Below are 21,195 nucleotides of genomic sequence, written 5' to 3'. Positions count from 1 at the left end.
TCAACTGGCCAATCGTTATATAAGTATATAACGTCATATAAAGTTATACTCAACCGCACTAGTAATCATGAAAATGTTAAAACAACAACAAAAAAACAGCCAAGGTTTTTTTGCTCCCTCAATGCTACTACTTGGTGTTGGTGAGGATTCAGGAAAGCCAATCATGCCATCATTAAAAGACTTTAAAAATGCATATCCTCTGACCCAGCAATTCCACTCCCAGAAAATAAGACAAAAATAAGAAAGAAAAAATCTGCGCAAAAACTTAACAAGAATTGTTGTGGCACAATGAATAATAACAAAACGGTACAAATCACCTTGAAATCTCAAGATTGGTAAAACAACGATAATCCGTACAACCTAATATTATGGAGCTATCCCAAAGTTGCCAAAGCTGTTAAGACGGAAAAAATGCTCATTAAACGTTAAAACAGATTGTACAAACAGGTCGAGTAGAATTTCTTTCTTAAAGTCTATTTGTATACAAATGTGAAAATGTTCGTGGTAGTTATTACCACTAAGTGTAAAGATCGAAGATTCAAAATCTTCCTATTTTTCTGGATGTTCCAAGCTTCTCCTGACAATAAACACGCGGTACTTTTGTGATAAAAAAAAGAAAATGGGGGCGGGGGAGGGGACAGAAAGCAAATTGGACAAATCAATCACGAAGTGCCGAGTACCAGAGTACTCTATCCCAAGACTGCCACCCTTAAAACCTTAGGAACTACCCCTAGTAACTCAAATCACTATTGCAGTGGTGCTGTTTACGCAACCAAATTTTAAGTGGGTCCTGAGGGGGAACACATGCTTCTAACAGCTGCAGGAACCACGCTACTCAAACCCGGCTGTACGACTTACTAAGCTCTGTGCTGTTTTTTTAGGTCAAGTGTGATAAAAGGAGCCTGCTCACAGAAATGTTGATTTTTGTTTTGATTTTAAGGTTTATTTATTTTGAGAGACGGTGTGCACAGACGAGGGGAGGGGGCAGAGAGGTGACAGAATCCCAAGCAGGCTCCATGCCACCAGCATAGAGCCCATCGTGGGGCCTGAACTCACAAACTGTGAGATCACATCCTGAGCCAAGATCAAGATCTGACGTTCACCCGACTGAGCCACTCAGGTGCCCCAGAAATGTTGGGATTTCAATGAATTAGTGTTTCATACAAAACAGAATGTAACATACAGCAAGCTTTATAAGCACTTGGTTATTATTTTCTCCCTAGAACAACTATTGGATGGCGTCCAAATTTGCTTGCGGAAATAAATGTGTGGGAAAAATATGAGATTTATGATCATGTGGACTCTTTGCATATAACACAAAAATAGATTCTTTTCCTGTTAGAGATCATTTATTGATCATGTAATGTTACTTAAAGTTCTAGTAACAAGGTTCCTGCCATCCTTACTAAGTAGAGAAGGAAAGTTCTTTGGGGGAGGTTTACATTCCACAGCACTTGACTGGTATAAGAAACAGGCGTTAGGATCTATGACCACAGAACGATTACCAGTCACACATTCATATCCCATGTACAATGACTTAAGTTTGTACAAACTAGTGTTTCTCCTGAACCACTGTAACTGAAAATTAAAATGTAGAAATTTAATGTACCCAAATGTAAAAACTGCCAGAAACTAGACACTCCTCTGTATCATTTTTAACATTTTGAAAAACTCACTCTCCTACAATACAAAATGAAGCAAACAAGGAAAACCAATTCCTGATCATTTTAATTTGTAAAACAGATTACATGCTTTGTGGGTAGAACCAAAGGTAAAACCTCGCGTAGCTTACATTTTGTTCATGACAAGGCCAGTGTATAAATACTAGTTAACAACATATTAAGTTTTCCAAGAGCCATAATAAATATTAAACTAAAAGAAGATAGCATGCAATCAACAACTCTCAAACAGATATTCATCAAAATGAGGTAAGTCTAATGTGTCATTTGCTAAAGAATTTAATGTCGAAGTGGAAAAAAACTCATCAAAAATATCAGTCTTCATGGAACTTTCCAAGTTCAATGTCCTAACGCAGGCATTATTTGTCAGTGAGTCTGGCTGAACTTCACACGGATTCTTCTTGGTGGGGCTACAGTAATTATGGTCCTGTCTCAGGTGTGTATTTTGGGGAATGTCATCTAACTCAGTAGGCACTGGTGCTGCGACGTGGTCATCTCCCATTTCTAAATACCTGAAATCAGCCTCCCCATTTGCTGAGTGCTCTGTTGAGACAACAGCTGTAGGAGACAACAGTTCTGCCAAAATTTCTTCATGACTCTGACCACTGTATGGAACCGCGGTGCATCCAGATTTATTCTCAGCGGTATCGATCTGATACTGTAGTTCTTTTAACAAGTCTTCTATCGAGTCACAATCGTTTGGAGACCCACAATGGGACACATGTTCTAAATTTTCACTTGGAAGCGCTCCGTTTTGGGGGGAAGACATAAGAGCAGCTAATTTCTTCTTCTTTGCCTTAAGTTTTTTAAGAAGTTTGAGACGAAGTTTATGAATCTGACCCTCAACTGAGTCTCCATGGTTTGCAGAAGAAACACCATGTTCTTTGACACAGGAACTGTGACTGCGGTGAGCTCCGTAGGGGGCGTTTTCACATTTCTTCAGAACATCTGAATCAGCAGTAACATTAGCATGAACATGAGAAGTCGTGCCACCAGGCAGTGGATGACTTGGTGGCGGGGTGCTAACCGTAGGAGGCTTCCTTGCACACCTATTAGCTTTCCTGGATGCCCGGGTAGCCTTTTGGTTCACACCTTTAGTTTTAAAGCCACCAAAATTACTTGCCCCCTTAACCGAAGGCTGCAAATCAGTTACAGTGTTCCTATTACGAGCCGAAACACAAGGTGGCATAAAAGAAGCACCTTTGCTTAGTAAGCCTTTAACCCAACTTCCTACAAATGGTTTCTTCGGAGTGTCTTTCAGAGATGGATTCTGCAGTGGCTTTGCTGTTACAGGTTGAGAAAATGCTGCCGTTTCGTTTTTCTTCAAATTAGATATCTGAGATGTAACCTGTTGTTCGGGTTTTAATTTCTCAGTCTTTGGTGAAGGAAACCGTGTCAATGGAGTGTCCTTCTCGTGGGCCACTGTGCCCTCAACTTCCTGCTGCCCACCGTGTACAGGATCAGTAGCGGGGATATTATTCACAGGTGCAGCAATCCCCGTGTCTTCGGCATTCGGCGCTGCAAATCGCACGCTTGCATTTACAGTTTGAGACGGAAGCTTTAAATCCATGAATTGGTCTTGAGTCAGGTTTCCAACACATGGAGCGGATACTAAAGAAGCCAGTAGTGACTCTTGTGATTGCAAAGCCTTTGTTTTGCCAACTCCTGCATTCTCTGCCACAGGTTTATTTTCAAACGGGAAACTTTCAGAGTTAACCTGTATTTCTTCAAGTGTCAAAGATAAAATATTGTCGTCCCCCAAACCTTCTGGACCGGAAAGCAAATGATGTCCGTGAGCTACAGCCTGACCCTGCGAAAGAGTATTAGGAGCAAATGACACACTGGTGGGGAGAGTTCCTGAGGACAGCTCGGCGGAGGCAGCATCACCCACAGAACACCACGCTGGAGAGGCTTGTTCCTCATCACCAAAAGCATGCTCATCACTAGTCTTTTTAAGTGGAAGGCAGGCAGATGTTTTATCTGTCATCTCAGATGTTCTTCTTTCCCAAATAACAATATGGATCTCTGAAGCAAGAACTTCAAATTTCTCACGCCTTTCAGAACATAGGCCTTTTAGGTCATCACATTCCAGCCAAGTTCCTGGGGGAGAAGGAAGTTAAATAAATGAGGTTAGACATTCAAAACGCACCAGCTAGGTTAATTTTCTTCTGGCCATTTTAACTGCTGTATCCCTGAATATCCATCAAAGGAGAACACTTGAGAACATGGCCTTATCGTTGTCACCATTTCCTTCTGCCAAAGGTTTAAGTCTTTATTTGGACAATTAAAGTTACGGACTAACATCCAGAAATTTTAAAAACTGAGATAGTGTTTACTCTTCCCTAAATTGCCCACAAAAATCAAGACAGAAGTCTAAATATTTAACTTTTGTGACTTGGAATACAGTATATGTCGCCCAATTTATCCAACAACATCAGAAAATGGATTTTTTCTGAGGCGCCTGGGTGGCTCACTCAGTTAAGCTTCTGACTTTGGCTCAGGTCATGATCTCGTGGTGTGTGGGTTTGAGCCCTGCATTGGACTCTGTGCTGACAGCCCAGAGCCTGGAGCCTGTTTCGGATTCTGTGTCTTCCTCTCTTTCTGCCACTCCCCTGCTCGTGCTTTGTCTCTCTCTGTCTCTCTCTGTCTCTCTCTCTCTCTCTAAATAAACATTAAAAAAAAAAAAAACAGGGGGGATTTTTTTCCATATCTGTGAATTTTCATGAAGTCTGTTACCTCAAGTACCAACATTTGTTTGAATTCTTATTTTAATTTTTTTTTCTGATTAAAAAAACGAAAATTTTAGAGCTTTCATGTGTTTAGTTGTTTTATTTCTGAGCTTCTATTCTCTCATTTGTCAAGCAAAAATGAAATCATGTAGGTAGGACAAGGGAAGAGGTTAAGACCCTGTAGACACACACAAAAAAACCCCCAACAAAACCATTCACTAAGTTTATGTGGATATATCCTTATAAACCACCTGAACCTACTATTTCTATACCCATTAAAACTTCTGAGACTCTGTTGTCTGTTTATGTCAGTGGTTCTCTACCATACATGCACATTAGAATTACTTGGTTAACATTTGGACCTAATCCCCAGGGACTGATTCAATGCTCGAGGGAGGAGCCATGACCTTTTTTATAAGGTAACCATTTGATTTTTATATGTTGGGAACCATATAACCATGTAACCTACTGAAGAGGATTTCAGATTCCCTGGAATACAGTAAAAAATTAATTTTTTTTCCAGTTTGTTTATGTTATTGAGAACCACTTCCCTCCAAATGCTGAAGCAGAGTAAAATTTTAAGGTAATCTTATTTATAATGTGAGTTTTGGCTTGCAAAGTGCTTTTATAACACATTATTGTGCCACCCACCCAAACCACCCAAAGAGGGAAATATCAGCTATGAGAAGTGTCCAAATAATAGAAAATGGAAAAACAGAAAATATCAAAAAGACCCCTTACCAACAGCCTGATACAACACTTTAAGTGGCTGCGTTATCTTGTTTAAGACAAAGTGAACACTGTGAGAGAAACACACTCAATATTAAACCATATTAGATAAATGTTAGGAAAAACCTAGCAAAGTTCATGGGCTGTACTATTTAATCTTCTTTTGAAAAGTTTAACTATTTAAATAAAGGCTTTACGGGGCACCTGGGTGGCTCAGTAGGTTAAGCGTCTGACTTCAGCTCCGGTCATGATCTTGCGGCTCAGCTCGTGAGTTCGAGCCCTGCGGAGCCTGGAGCCTGCTTCAGATTCTCGGTCTCCCTCTCTCTCTACCCCTCTCCTGCTCACTCTCTGACTCTCTCTCTCTCTCTCTCTAAAATAAATAAACGTTAAAATAAATAAATAAGTAAATAAATACATACATACATACATAAAGGCTTTACCTTGACCATAGCTATAGCAAATTATAGAGTTCTGATACTCTATTTCATGGGGAGAGAAGGCTACATGATCTGTAATGTCCAATAGTCTTAGAAATAGATGTTTTCTTTATGACTAACAATTGTAAACTAAGCAAAATTGTTTTTATTCTCAGTTAAAAACCTTTCAGTACGATGCACTCTCTTTTTAAAAGAAGTACATGTTACATATCTAAGAAATCAGAACTGGCACCATTCACTTATCTGTACTGACCACCTATTACTCATGGAATAAAAGCAAACATAGTGGAAAAAAGCAAATTGTAAACTAACAATAGTATATGATCCCGTTCTTCACCTAGAAAAGAAATACGCATAAGCACATGTACACCCATACAAAAGCAGCAGAAGACAGGAGTGATTCTAAACCAGAGTCACAGAGAGGAGGGGGCAGAAGAATTAAAGTCAAGGGCAAGAAGTGAGAGGGAAAGGAGTCAAGACAAAGTCTGTCTTTAAAAAAAAAAAAAAATCTAGAATTTAGTCTCTATGCCTATTATCATAAAAGAAAAAGGTTTACACACTTACCGTCAGCATCTAAAATCCATGTTATAAAATGATTATTTGCTTGGTACTGAATTACAGAAGTTATTTGATAAAGACAGCCTTCAAAATGGAATGAATAGCGCTGCAAGTCATTTCGTGGCAAGCCTTCCACAAAGTGCAACATGAATATGGGAGATACTCTGTGGGAGAGGAAGGCAAGCAAAGTCAAACAAATTTCATGCCCGTGCCTGGTTATACAAAAGACAGTCTGAAGCAAGGAAGTCATACATAACGCTTTCAAGGCTAACTGCACTAATTTTTCTTGAGAACCTCCAGATGTGTGCCTTAATTAGCAATGGAGAACTCACTCTACGAAGTATGTAACAGTAAACCCTTCTCCGAATGGTATCACTGACAGTTGGAAGCCATCACGCAATAAGGCTCTAACACAGACCATTAAACAAAAATTGCTCTGGAAGCCACACTGCTGCTTTGGCTTAAAGAAGATCTCACAGTAACATAACTATTCTGCAAAATCACAGGGAAAAATCCAGACCTTTTAGAATTTTCTTGGGCATCCAGTGGCCCAAATGAATTACTTTTGTTAGATGGCATAGGTAATATGGGAAAACAAAGTAACAAACCTAAGACACTGAAATAAACATTTAAAAAATTGCCAATATGCTAATAACTTGTCCTATGTCACTTTTATCTCAAGAAGCAGAGTGGTCCATCAAAGTAAAACTACTCCTTAGGAAGCTTAATTTGTACCTAAGTAGACAAGAAAATAGAACATAGTGGTTGATTTACCATACACTTCAAGACATCCATAATTTCAAAAATACACTTTATCGTTATAGTCACATGCCAAACCAGAAAACAGAATCCAAAGATGGGCCTCAAATTAACTAAATTTAACAAAGCTCTCATGATTTAAGAAAAATGTCAAATACCCCTTTTCCCAATATTTAAACAGCTGTCAAACTTACTTATCAAAACTTATTCAGCTGAAATGAACTTGAATCAGTGTCCAAAATGCAGATTATTCAGACAAGGAATAATTAGTAAATTATCTCATCGATCATTCTGTTAGAGGAAAGAATCAAGTCTTCAAAATTTAAGTACCTATAAATAACAAGTCCTGCAGAACTGTCTATAATGCTAACCCCCTTTGTTCTTTTATCATATCTGTAGCATCACTTTAAGATAATACTGATTATAGAGGCGCCTGGGTGGCTCAGTCAATTGAGCGTCCGACTTCGGCTCAGGTCATGATCTTGCATTTGTGAGTTCGAGCCCCGCGTTGGGCTCTGTGCTGACAGCTCAGAGCCTGGAGCCTGCTTCCGATTCTGTGTGTGTGTCTCTCTCTCTGCCCCTCCCCTGTTCACGCTCTGTCTCTTAATAACAAATAAATAAAATTTATTATAATATATTTATTATTTAAATATACTATATTTATTATTAATAAAATAAAAAATGAAAAAAAAAGATAATACTGATTATAAAATATACCACTAGGAAAGAGAACTGCTAACTAAACTCTACCACACCATCAATTTATAGACATACTCCCATTTTAAATATGTGAAAATGTGCCTCTGAATCAGTGATCCACAGTGCAAGTACAGATATGTTCTCACAGCTTGATATGCAGGCTTCAGGCACCTACTTGACTCCTTAAGTACTAATATCTTTTCAAGATATCTTTTTAAAAAAAAAAATTTTTTTAATGTTTGTTTATTCTTGAGACAGAGACAGAGCGTGAACAGGGGAGGGGCATAGAGAGAAGGAGACACAGAATCTGAAACAGGCTCCAGGCTCTGAGCTGTGTCGGCACAGAGCCCAATGCTGGACTCAAACTCACTGACTGTGAGATCATGACCTGAGCCAAAGTCAGACGGACGCTCAACCACTGATGAGCCACCCAGGATACCTTCTGTGGCTAGTTACTAAAACATTCTCTCCTGGATCCCTAGATTACGCAAACTTGCCCCCTTAGTAGTGTGAATTACACATGGAAAGTGTTCAATGGTCAGTATTTTTTTCTTAATGGCATATTTAAAAAACCAGTACAATTTATAATGATGGCATCTTGGGTTCAATAAAATAAAGCATATGCCCCCTCCTCTTCGAGTTTATTTTCCTCTCTGGGTCCCTAGACTCTAGCGTCCTTTAACAGTCACAGATTTCTCCTACCCGTACTTCCAGCTTGTCTCATTTCCAGCCTCGTCGCTGAGGGTACAACTTTACTCTGAAGCTGGCAATAGATTTTGTTCTCAGGCTTCTTGCTACTCGCAATGCCTAGCATGTCGAGGATGATGCTCAGAGCTGAGACTGAGTTAAGCTGAAACTTAACCATAAAAAACCTGGATGGGACAGGTTAACAGAATTGGAATGAGAGTCACAAGAGATTTCAAGCTAAGATCTGTTTGCATTCACCTCCTTAACTTGAGGCTGAACTCCTCCTACTAGAAGGATCTACCCTCAGGAAGAGAGACAGAAAAGAGAAAGAAGCACAAGAGAACCGTGCCAATTGCCCCGCTACTCAGACAGCAGGGCAACACAGAGTCCCCATCCCACAAAGAGCAGCCAGTTTTATGTAATGGCCTAGATAGAGTACAAGTTTTTTATTTTTATCCCAACTAATGTAATGTAATAATTTGTATTTTAGAAAATGCAGATTTAACAATGTGCATATATACTCCTGAACTGTAATAACAGGCTTTAGGCAAAAAAAATCTGCAAATATAATTTTTAAACCTCATTACATTCTAGATCTAATTACATCACTGAACTAGTTCATATTTCAGATTCTATGACAAAAATTGAGGGGCGCCTGGGTGGCTCAGTTGGTTAAGTGCTGACTTCGGCTCAGGTCATGATCTCACGGTTCGTGGGTTCTAACCCCATGTAGGGCTCTGTGCTGACAGCTCAGAGCCTGGAGCCTGCTTCAGATTCTGTGTCTCCCTCTCTGCCCCTCCCCCATTCATGCTGTCTCTAAAATAAACATTAAAAAAAAAATTAAAAAAAAATGTGAGTAAAATCAGGTATAATTAAAGTGAGAGTTGGGGGTGCCTGGGTGGCACAGTCAGTTAAGAGTCCAACTCTGGATTTTGGCTCAGGTCATGATCTCACGGTTCATGAGATGGAGCCCCATGTTGAGCTCCATGCTCACCAGCACAGAGCCTGCTTCGGATTCTCTCTCTCCCTCTCTCTCTCTGCACGACCCCCCACTCATGCACACACGCACTCTCCCTCTCTCTCTTAAACTTAAAACAAAAACCCGTAATTTTAACTTTTTTAAAATGTTTTTTTAATTTATTTTTGAGATAGAGTGTGAGTGGAGGAGGGGCAGAGAGAGGGAGACACAGAATCCGAAGCAGGCTCCAGGCTCTGAGCTGTCAGCACAGAGCCCGATGCAGGGCTCGAACTCACAAACCGTGAGATCATGACCTGAGCCGAAGTCGGACGTTTAACCGACTGAGCCACCCAGGCGCCCCTTAACTATTTTATATGTCAGTACTCCAACCAAACTTTTGTAGGGAATGGTTCAATTTATCTGCTTGGAAGAAAGTCTCAAAGTCTTCTAATTCTCTTCCTATCGCTCCCCTACCCTTTACAAAAAGTTATTAAAAAAAAAAAATCATGGCACAAAAACAGACACTCAGATCTAGGGAGCAGAACAGAGAAACCAGAAATGGACCCACAAACCTATGGCCAACTAATCTTTGACAAAGCAGGAAAGAATATCCAATGGAATAAAGACAGTCTCTTCAGCAAGTGGTGCTGGGAAAACTGGACAGCGACAAGCAGAAAAAGGAACCTGGACCACTTTCTTACACCATACACAAAAATAAACTCAAAATGGATAAAAGACCTAAATGTAAGACAGGAAGCCATCAAAATCCTTGAGGAGAAAGCAGGCAAAAACCTCTTTGATCCTTGCCGGGACAACTTTTTACTCAACAAGTCTCCAGAGACAAGGGAAACAAAAGCAAAACTGAACGATTGGGACCTCATCAAAATAAAAACCTTCTGCGTAACAAAGGACACAATCGGCAAAACTAAAAGGCAACTAACGGAATGGGAGGAGGTATTTGCAAACAACATATCAGATAAAGGGTTAGTATCCAAATCTATAAAGAACTTATCAAACTCAACACCCAAGGAACAAATAATCCAGTGAAGAAATGGGCAAAAGACATGAATAGACACTTCTTCAAAGACAGCCAGATGGATAACCGACACATGAAAAAATGTTCATCACTCATCATCAGGGAAATACAAATCAAAAGCACAATAAGATACCACCTCACACCTGTAAGTGGCTAACATTAACAACTCAGGTAACAACAGATATTGGTGAGGATGGGGAGAAAGAGGCTCTCTTTTGCACTGCTGGTGGGAATGCAAACTGGCACAGCCACTCTAGAAAACAGTATGGACGTTCCTCAAAAACCAAAAACTAGAACTGCCCTACGACCCAGCAATCACACTACTAGGTATCTATCCAAGGGATACAGGTGTGCTGTTTCGAAGGGGCACACGCACCCCAGTGTTTATAGCAGCATTATCAACAATGGCCAAAGTATGGAAAGAGCCCAAATGTCCATCGATGGATGAATGGATAAAGAAAATGTGGTGTATATATACACACACACACACACAATCGAGTATTACTCGGCAATCAAAAAGAATGAAACTTGCCATTTGCAACTACGTGGATGGAACTGGAGGGTATTATGCTAAGTGAAATTAGTCAGAGAAAGACAAATATATGACTTCACTCATATGAGGACTTTAAGACACAGAACAGATAAACACAATGGAAGGGAAGCAAAAATAATATAAAAACAAGGAGGGGGACAAAACATACGAGACTCTTAAATATGGCGCACAAACAGAGGGTTATGGGAGCCGGCGTGGGGAGGATGAGCTAAATGGGCAAGGGGCATTAAGGAATCTACTCCTGAAATCATTGTTGCACCATATGCTAACTAACTTGGATGCAAATTAAAAAAATAAAAGAAAATAAACTTTAAAAAAATATTGAGTACCCGCTCTATAACAGGGAGAGATGACATAGTACTGTTTCCTGATACATGAAGATTCCATAAAATAATAATAAAATTGGATTATAAAACCACAAAAAAAAATAACTGTTAAAACTGAAGTTTAAATAAATAAACTTTTCAAATTACAATCCAGGGTACTGTGTGACTTAGACTCCTAGTAATGAGGTTTTTTTCAAGATCTGTAAAGTAAAATTAAATCAGATTCTAAGTTGGTGCTCCGTATCACCATGCTCTGAATATAATTCCTAAATAATACACTTAAAGTAGCAGATCTGGCCTTGCTAGATTTAATTCATCTGATTTATCAATGGACTCTTTTTCCAATGGGAATATATTAGAGTGTGGATTACCTGAGACAAGGTGTTCAGGGAACTCACAATACTATTAGTTTTTAGAATGCTGACTGTAAGGTTGAATTATACATGATATCATAATGGATCTAATTACTTTTAAGTTATCCTTAAAAACTATTAAATTTGTTCTAGATTCCATTAGACAACAATAAATCTTGATTTGTTGAATCTTGTTGTTGAATATGAATTTCAGGGGCTCCTGTGTGGCTCAGCCAGCTAAGCATCCGACTTCAGCTCAGGCCATGATCTCGCGGTCCATGAGTTCAAGCCCCGCATCAGACTCTGTGCTGACCGCTCAGAGCCTGGAGCCTGCTTCAGATTCTGTGTCTCCCTCTCTCTCTGCCCCTGCCCCACTCACGCTCTGTCTCTGTCTCTCTCTCGAAAAATATACGTTAAAAAAATAATAATACAAAAAGAATATAAATTTCAAAGTAAAAAACTCAGAGGACTTCAAAAGACCCTGTCATTTAAAATTTAAGTGAAATTTTACACACTAGTTCAGTTTACTTTTGAATACAGTCAATGTCCAAATTATAAACTCGGCTTATAATTGGCCTGTTAGAACTCTAAACACATTTCACATTGAAACACTTATATTCAACGGATATGTTTCTGGATCAGAGCCTGAATCTCTAATGTAAGTAATGCATCTTATTTGTATAATTAAAAATCATACGTTGCAATGCATCCAATTAACAGATCAAACAAAATCGGAGTAAAAGTTTATCTTCAATGCTGGTGCGTGAGAAAAAGCAGGTGTAAGTGTTAGACGAAATCACATACACCAGGCAGCCTCAAGCAACCCACCGGTCCAGTACAGGATGGCAGATACCCACACCCTGCCGCCTTTCTACCTCCTTCTCAAGACAGGGCGTAAACAAAAAAGACTCCCACAACACTTCAATCTCAAAGTTTGAAACCCCAGACAACCAAAACAGACTGTGGACTTTCCATTAAAGGTAGCTCCTCTTCTTTTCCATTCAAATGCTATCAGATGATAGCGAATGGGGGGAAAGAAAGGAAAGAAACCGAAAGGGCCAAGAAGGGGAAGAAGACATGAGGCAACAAGCAAACAACAAATATTCCGCAGGCAAAAATTAAAGAGCAACAGGGAAGCGGTAACTGAGCAGAATGGATGAAGCGGTGACGGGAGCGCTGTGGGGTGGGCACACTCAGGAGAAGAGCTTATACATGTCACAGAACCCCTCGAAGACTCAACGCTGATGGGCAACAGATACTGCAGAATGTGGGGTAAGGCCCTGGGCTAAAAACTCGGGTAGTGACAGGAAGAGTGTATCCAGAGCTCCCATGCACCAGGCTCAGAGAGGAGCCAGTATAGACCGGAACACTGGAGCAAAAGATGAAAGGTGGCAGAAGAAAGGTTTCTAGAAAAAAACGTGGGGGAGGATTCCAAAATTGTGAAACATTTAAGTGTTTAGAAAATGTATCAATGAGTGTTTGAAGAATTTGGAAAAATTTCACAACGCATACATAAAGAAAGCAAATGAAAACACAAGGAAATAATTCCAGGAAGACTTAGAAGTTATAAAAGAAATGAAATACAACCACATATACTGCTTGGCTGGAGAGGAAATACACATGTATTCATAATAATAATGAGCACTGATTACAAAAATCAGTACTGATATCAGTATTACTGATAACAAAAAATGTTATCATGTTGCAAGGACAGGGAGAGGTTAAAAACAGACAGAGCCCAGTGATTGGGGTAAGAATCCTAGTCTTCAACAACTATAAAAGAAGGAGAATGGGGCGCCTGAGTGACTCAGTCAGTTGAGCTTGGTCCAACTTCAGCTCGAGTCATGATCTCACGGTTCGTGAGTTCAAGCCCCGCATCGGGCTCTGGGCTGACAGCTCGGAGCCTGGAGCCTACTTTGGATTCTGTCTCCTTCTCTCTCTGCCCCTCCCCACTTGTGCTCTGTCTCTCTGTCTCTCAAAAATAAATAAATGTTGAAAAAAAAAAAAGACTGCATAAAAGTGGAATAAGCCTTAAAAAGAAAAAAGAATGAAAACAAAGAGAAACAAAAGGTGGAAAAAGTGCACTGTTCCGAAACGTCAAAGTAAATACCGCTTCACAGGTGTAAAGTAGACGCTTATGGGAGAGGAGGTTGGGGGGGCACTGCTCTCTTTCCTTCTAGGTCTTGGCAGTATTAGATTAACCAAGAATGTTTTACCTGGATGAAAACAACTCTTTAGGAAAAGATTGGAGGGATTTCCTGGCACATCCAAGGGCATCAGAAAAGGTATGAAAAGGTTAATGCCCCTGCTTCTTTATATCACATTATACCTCCAAACATTTCTTTACTGAGAGTCAGAGGCGAGGATGACTAAACACGAAGGTTACAGGATGCATTCGCGCGAAGTGTATTAACAAACGAGACAAACTGCCTAGAATGGAACTGACCCATGAGCTTAAAATATGGGCTTCTGGTAGCAATTTTAGAAAAGGTAATTCTGACCAGTGGTCCCACTGAGGACAAATAGAAAAGCTGGCAAAATATACTAAAAACACATCTGCTCAAAGGCAGCAGGAAGCTTCCAAGGGGATGAAGAATTAGCAGGCCGAAGTCTGGGAGAAGATGGGAATTCAGACAGATGAGCCTCTGGTTCACCTTTGAGTCATCTTAGTTCTTGAAATCAGATTAAGGAAATCCCAGAATTCTAGTGACTCCAGGCACTTGGCAGAGGAGACAAAAACTGATGATTAATATCCTTAAAGGGAGAAAACAAGGTAAAAGAAGGCAAGGCCCCATTAGAGTGGGGTCAGACAGTCACCCTGAGACAGGTGCAGCGGTACTTTGCCTGGGACAGTTTGCTGTCGGCCAGAGTCCACGACGGAGAGGCATTTTGGCAATTCGTAACAACTCAAACTTCTGACAAACAGTTTCAATTCTACAAATTAAATCCACCTTCGTTTCGTGCTAAAAATAGTAAGACAATTTTAACTCACTTTTCCAATACCATTTTTCTTATCTGTGACTTATTCCTGCAATTGTTACATGGACCAAAATGGGCAGCATTAAGTGGGTGCCACTCAGGGATGACATTTGTAAAGGTGACCAGATTCTTCATGTATCTGTAAAACAGAAGACATAAATTAACTTAAATTCGTTTACATTAATTTCAATCAATGCCTAAACCTTCATTCATTTATTTATACTTCCCTATTCCCCCATATCACATGATAAATCAATATGCTAACGTTCCTCGCACACCCTAGTAAAGCTCTCTGTGAAGACTCTCCACAGTGACTCCTGTACTTTTTCAGCTGTGAGATGAAGACAATACGAAAGGCAGGGTTTCTCAAGAACAATACTGACATTTTGCGCTGGGTATTTCTTTGCTGTGAGGCATCTGTCCCGTGCACTGGGGCTGTTCAGCACCATCTCTGGCCTCTACCCACTAGATGCCAGTAACAGCCTCCAAGCGCAGCGACCGTTAGCTCCAAACACCGCCAAACGTCCCACGAGGTGCAAAACAGCCCCTCGCTGAGAACCACCGCTTCCAAATTTATTACGAGCTCACCCCTTACCTACAAAATTACAATCTGGCTACCCGTATGGACAACCAAAAAGGAAAAAAGACAGTTCCAAATGTATAATCACGAACACATACAACTTAACTTTCTTGATCTTTAAAAAATTAGAATGCCAGTTGTGGCAGAATTTTATTTTCCCAGATACAGAAGTCCCAAATTTGCACTTTAGTCTAGATACCTGACAGCAAGAGGCACCTAAAATGATCTTTCAAGATGTACACTACATCAATTGAGTCTACTTTAATAAAAAAAAAAAACCTTTAAAGGGGCAATTAATTACCTAATAGACATTAGTTTTTTCCTAAACAATAACAACAAATATCGATCAATCGTAAGTGAGATCAGCCCAAGCTATTACAAATACAGCAGTTCTCAGGGAAGCTAACATTTTAAAAGTGAGCAGCATAAAGTTATCAACAAAATGGAATGATTTATTTCTACTAAATTTTTAGTGCTCACAGGTGACTGTTAAGGCTCCCATGTTTTAGTCTGTAAGGGGGAGTTTGTCTCTGCAAATAAATGTTCATGCTCCACCTGACAGCTAACGTTCTTGAGCACGTCCTATGTGCAGGGCAGGGCGTTTACGCTCCTCTCCCAAACGACCCTAAGTGGCAGATACTATTCTTATCCCCATTTTACAGATGAGGAAAGTGAAACAGACTGCGTATCAGATGATAAATGACCGACTTGAGATTTTAATCCAGGGAGTCTGACTCCAAAGACCATGTAAATAACTGCCTCCAGAATATACCTTATAAATCAAGTAACAGATCTTAAACTGGCACCAAAAAAAGCAGCACAAAACCCAGTGAGTTTGCTGGATATTCTCACATTGGATTAAGTGGAAATAGTTTTAAACTATGATATATTAAGATTTAATGAAATGCCACTTCATGTTAGCTTTTCCTCTAGAACTACTTATTTTTAGAACAAAGGAATTAAAAAAAATAAAACCAAAAACCAGCAAACTCAAACAGCCAGTGGCTTCTTTCCCCTGAGCCCTCTGAGATTTTTTAACACACCTCCAAAATGCTCTTGTATTCAAAGTATTCAAAGTAACTTAATGCAGCCAACAGATCAAAATAATTACTAAGTCACTGGCCCTCAATAATGTGTTTGTATGTCATCTCCCTAACTAACTGGTCTGAATTTGGCCAGATAGAGATTATTTCTGTTGAGTTACTGGCACATAAAACATACTCAATGAAAAGCTGTCAAACAACTCAGATGTAGATTTTGGAAAAGCTGTAATTAAGCTGATTTTAATCATCAAGCTTGTTTGTATTACTTAAAATCCAGGTGGTGATTAGGGAGTGTGTATACTACAGTGAGCAAGAAATCGAGGCCAGAAAACGTAAGCCTGAGTTTTGCCATCTACTAGTGTGTGTCACCTTGGGTGTTATTTACCCCCTTTTCAAGGTTCAGTTTCCCTATCTGTCAAATGAGGAGAAAATTAGATAATTTATATAAACCAGTGACAGAAGACCGAGAAATAGATAACTTGTTCTTATACTCACTTACAGAAAACTATTTTAAGTCCTAGGTGTGAGTGAATGCTCATTCTTACTCTGTTCTACTACTTTTGAGTCAACTGGTAAAAAACAAATATCTTCTGGTTCTGTTGCTTGCATTCCCTAGAACATTCTCTCAGACTTGACTCTCCTTGAGTGATCCTTAAATACCAAAAATAATCTCAATTTAGATAATGAATATCTAAATGGTTTTCTCTCACATTTTTATTTAATAATGTTAAATAATTTTAATTTTAAATGTTATTTAATAACTTGACTCCAAGTTTTCTAATTTGCTAGTAGGTGGGTGAGTTTAAGGCAAGAGGAAAGTATCGATCTCCATGACAGTAATTTGAATAAATGACCAACAAAACCAGTTTGGTGATTTTAACTGCCAGTCAGCAACTTTTTCACACATGGACAGAGTGAAGGTATCATGTGTGATGAAAACTTTCCCTGACTCCTCTTTCCAAACCAACTTTCTCTCCTTGTTATGTGGCTCAGTGTATGGAAGCAAAAGAAACCCTCTGCCGCTTTCTTCTCCATGGTTCCTCTCAAGTCCCAGTCTCAGGGCATAAAATGATTGTGCATCCATCAGGACCCCTCTAATCCTCCCCCAGAGCATCAGGGAAGTAGGAAGCAGGCTGAGACAGCTCACATGCAAGAGGATTTTGGCGGTGGCTGGTCTTTCGCGGAGGAGCGGAAGAGCCTAAGTTCTTCTCAGAACTACTGCCAGACTCCCAGAGCCTCAAATCAGTTTCCGTGAGGTTAAAAAAGGTAACCGAACAAAAACCCTAGTTGCTAACAGAGGAAACAAAACACGTGTCATTTCAGGCAATTCTAAGAAGTATTCTTACTCCGCAGGGAATCCAGAATGGGGGTTGTGGGAGAATGCACTGCTCTTCCCATCTGTCCCCACGGAAGAAAACTCTTACTAGGTACCCCCGCAGACCATGGTTTTTTACTCTTCCAGTTGAAAGAAGCAAGCAAATTGCAGTTTCTGGGGCTCAAATTTTTCCACTGATTGATTGATTACTTATTTATTTGAATTTTTAATGTTTATTTTTGGGAGAGAAAGAGACAGAGCACGAGCGGGGGAGGGGCAGAGAGAGACACACACAGAATCCGAAGCAGGCTCCAGGCTCCAGGCTCCGAGCTGTCGGCACAGAGCTCGATGCAGGGCTCAAACTCACGGACTGTAAGATCATGACCTGAGCCAAAGTCGGATGCTTACCGACTGAGCCACCCAGGCGCCCCTCAAATTTTTCCTTTTAATCTTACTGGTGGGAGACTTTAAGATATGGTAGGAAATTTTTTTTCTAAACATTTTTATTTATTTCTGAAAGACAGAGAGAGACAGAGAGTGAGTGGGCAAGGGGCAGAGAGAGAGGGAGACACAGAATCTGAAGCAGGCTCCAGGCTCGAAGCTGTCAGAACAGGGCGTGACATGGGGCTTGAACCCATGAACCGTGACATCATGACTTGAGCCGCAGCTGGACGCTTAACCACCTGAGCCACCCAGGCACCCTGGTAGGAAATTTTACTGAGGGCAGAAGGAACCAGGGGGAGAGCAATGCCACAAATCGAAGTTTCATTAAAATTTTATTACTCAGAACTATTTTCCATAGAATGAGTCCATTTTTAAAAAGAGAAAAACGAAAAATATAAAAAATTTAAAATTTAAAAAAATAAATAAAAAGAGAAAAACTAACCTGCTTTGGTACTTGTGCCCACACTGTGAGCATTCAAAATTCCAAGAGAAAGAATACACGAAAAGCTTTTCAATGAGGGGTTCCATTTTTAAGAGCAGGGGAAGTGCAAACACTGGGCTTTCCATATCACCTATAAAAAGAAAAGGGAAAACTACTGTTCATGACTGACTGAAAAAAGTAAACCCAAATCATTAACTGTTATCTGTTCTCACTACATTCACAGTACAATGTATGTGAAAACATGAATATATGACAGGGCAAGTTACTCACAGCGGGGCAAGGGCAAGTTCTTAAAGCATTTCTCTACAAATGTCTATCATAAAGATTTAACTATCACTTCAGTCCCTGTCTTCCATTTTTCGTGGCGGACACGTACGAAAACTTTTAAGACAAAAGACACAAAAGACCCATACTATCTCCTCAGAGCTGTTAACAGCTCTAGAGTATTATAAAAATAAAGCAAAAATACATAGCTTGCCACAGATACTAAAAATAGTACACCTGGCGAAACACTGTAGGATAATGGCAGACGTGGACAAAACCATTAAAAAGCCACTTCTATTCCAACCGTCTTGTTCCACGTGTGAAGGACGTGACACACAGGGTTCAAGGGCCGGCCTCAAATCTCCCTGCTCTTCTTCTATCACTCTTCTTAAAATCTTTTAACAGTTAAAATTAAACTTCAATGACTTTGAGACTAGAGAAGATCTGAATTCTGGTGTCCTTGAAACAAAAACCGGACAGTGAATCTGGTCCTCCAGTTTAGAGATCAGCAGGCAAATCAAATAGGAAGATTTACATTCTCCTCTTACACTTGTTCTCCAGTTGGTTTCTTGCCTTTCTGTCCTCAGGGGAGCTTAGATGGTGCCGTACTGATCCAGCCCTAGAAAGAACTGGAGTCCTTCCCTTCCCTACCTGCCCGGGAACAGTCTCGCTTCCACGGTCCAGTTCTCCCCCTGGCCTGCAGCTACCACAGCCTGGAACGTGGCCAGGAGGAGTCACCTTGGCAGGATGCAAATGCAGAGCAGGTGTTACTGCCGGAGCACACTCTATACCAGTAGTTACAAAGGCTATTTTAACAGTCGCCTTTGTGGTATAGCCCCACAGCTATTTCCATACAAAAATAAAAATCAAAACAAAATTTTTGTACGTAGAAATAAATGCAAATCAATCTCCTAAACACACATAAACAGCGTAAACAGGGAACAGTACAGCATGTTTGTAACAGTTACTAGCATTTAAATGCTTACTCTACCGTAGCTAAATATTGAGAAGCAACTAATTTATATTTCTTAATGACAACATAGAATCTGCAAGTCTAAAAATACATAAAGTTCTCAGTAAATCAAAATACCATAAAAGAAAAAAATCATAAAAGAGCTCAAAACACACTGTTAAATAAGTTATATGCATACAGATCATTTTCGGTAATTTATATAGCTCCTAAATTAACCTTAATTATTTTTCCTTTGTTTACAACTCTTATGGGTATTAAGCATAAAGCATTTACTAGAGAACACGTAATACCAATTAATTCCAATTTTTATAACTTCCTGCTGAAATCAGTTAAGTGGTTTGACTCTAGTATCTTCAGCCCAACTCCTACCCAACTACCTAGTTTTTCATATTTCCCTAAAATACTATCACTTGCCATGAGGCAAATCTTTCAGTGACGTTTTGCTGCCCAGCTAGCCAAGTTTTCTCTTCTGCTCATTGTTTTTGTTTTTTTTAAACCAATGTACAGAGTTCTTTAGAAGATATCCAGGGTATTATTTCTTTGCTCTATTTTTGCCCAGAGGTTTTAAACTTCAATGTAATCATATCTACCACTATTTTATGTACCTTATTTAGGAAATTCTTCTCCACTGAGTGGAAAAATATTCAGCCATATTCTTTACCAAAGTGTTAGAATTCTGCTTTTTCATGTTTAGGTCTTTTTTCTTTTTAATTCATTTAGAGAGAGCGAGAGAGCGCAAGCGAGCGCAAGTCGGGGAGGGACAGAGAGACAGGGAGACAGAATCCCAAGCAGGCTGCCTGCTGTCGGCGCAGAGCTCTATGTGGGCCTCCAACTCGAGAACTGTGAGGTCATGACCTGAGCCGAGCCACCCAGGCACCCCTGAAGTTTAAGTCTTTAAATGGGCTGAAATTTCTTTCTGATTACAGTGTCAAGTAGGGACCCAACTTCCCCCCTGTCTCAGGAACAAACTGTCCCAACACCATTTACCGGATGGCCTTTTTCCTTCCCCTACTTATCTACATCACCACCTCTGTCACAGGAGGTAAGCAAAAAGGGAGGGTTTCATCTGGACTCTATTCTATTCTACTGGTCTGTGTATCCTTACACTAGTACACAAATCTCAAAGACTAAATTAATCTTTAAGATTACATAAATAAATCCAAACGAGAACAATATTAGCTTTATCTTTAAAAAAAAAAAAATTAGACATTAGAAAGAGAAAACTAAGTTGAAGAGCGCAGTTACCTTTGTGGAGAGGTAAGGAAGAACTGAACAGGAAAGCGTACAAAGGGGGCTTAGCTTGTATTTGTAATGTTTTATATTTCTTAAACTGCAGGGAGGGGGAACAGAGAGGACAGGCTACGATGCATTTTTTAAAAACAATAATCAAAACGATGCTATGGCTGATCTTAAAAATGTACCCAACATTCGGGGTCAGTACAGATTCTCTTTCTCTTTCTTTAGTACTTTCAAACACACATTGACACTCAGAATGAGAACACAAACACTGTGTAATCTTAAAATGCTCTTTTTAAGTTTATTTGTATTTATTTAGCACAGATTGGATTTCACTGGTAAGATCTTAAGCTCTAACATAGCACCCAGTACTGTGCAATGAGTAATATGAACACAAACAAGAGAGGAATTCTACT

The 21,195-nt window shown here is 39.8% G+C and overlaps 1 protein-coding gene across 4 annotated transcripts in view; it reads right to left on the bottom strand.

The window, feature by feature from the left end:
• Positions 1–1,710: 1,710 nt before the first annotated feature.
• Positions 1,711–21,195, bottom strand: part of USPL1 (ubiquitin specific peptidase like 1) — a 37,014-nt gene continuing 17,529 nt past the window's right edge. For all 4 annotated transcript variants that reach the window (XM_047878813.1, XM_047878818.1, XM_047878825.1 and 1 more), the window contains 4 exons: positions 18,307–18,436; positions 14,496–14,621; positions 6,139–6,296; positions 1,711–3,779 (listed from right to left, as the gene is read on the bottom strand). In XM_047878813.1, coding sequence (XP_047734769.1) covers positions 1,894–3,779; positions 6,139–6,296; positions 14,496–14,621; positions 18,307–18,436 — 2,300 coding nt within the window. In that variant the 3' untranslated portion in view covers positions 1,711–1,893. The remainder of the gene's footprint in view (positions 3,780–6,138; positions 6,297–14,495; positions 14,622–18,306; positions 18,437–21,195) is intronic.

This window comes from Prionailurus viverrinus, chromosome A1 (assembly GCF_022837055.1).
Source record: "Prionailurus viverrinus isolate Anna chromosome A1, UM_Priviv_1.0, whole genome shotgun sequence".
Classification (NCBI taxonomy): Eukaryota; Metazoa; Chordata; class Mammalia; order Carnivora; family Felidae; genus Prionailurus; species Prionailurus viverrinus.
Note: the sequence above shows the minus strand (reverse complement) of the source record. Positions and strands in the feature narration are given on the sequence as shown.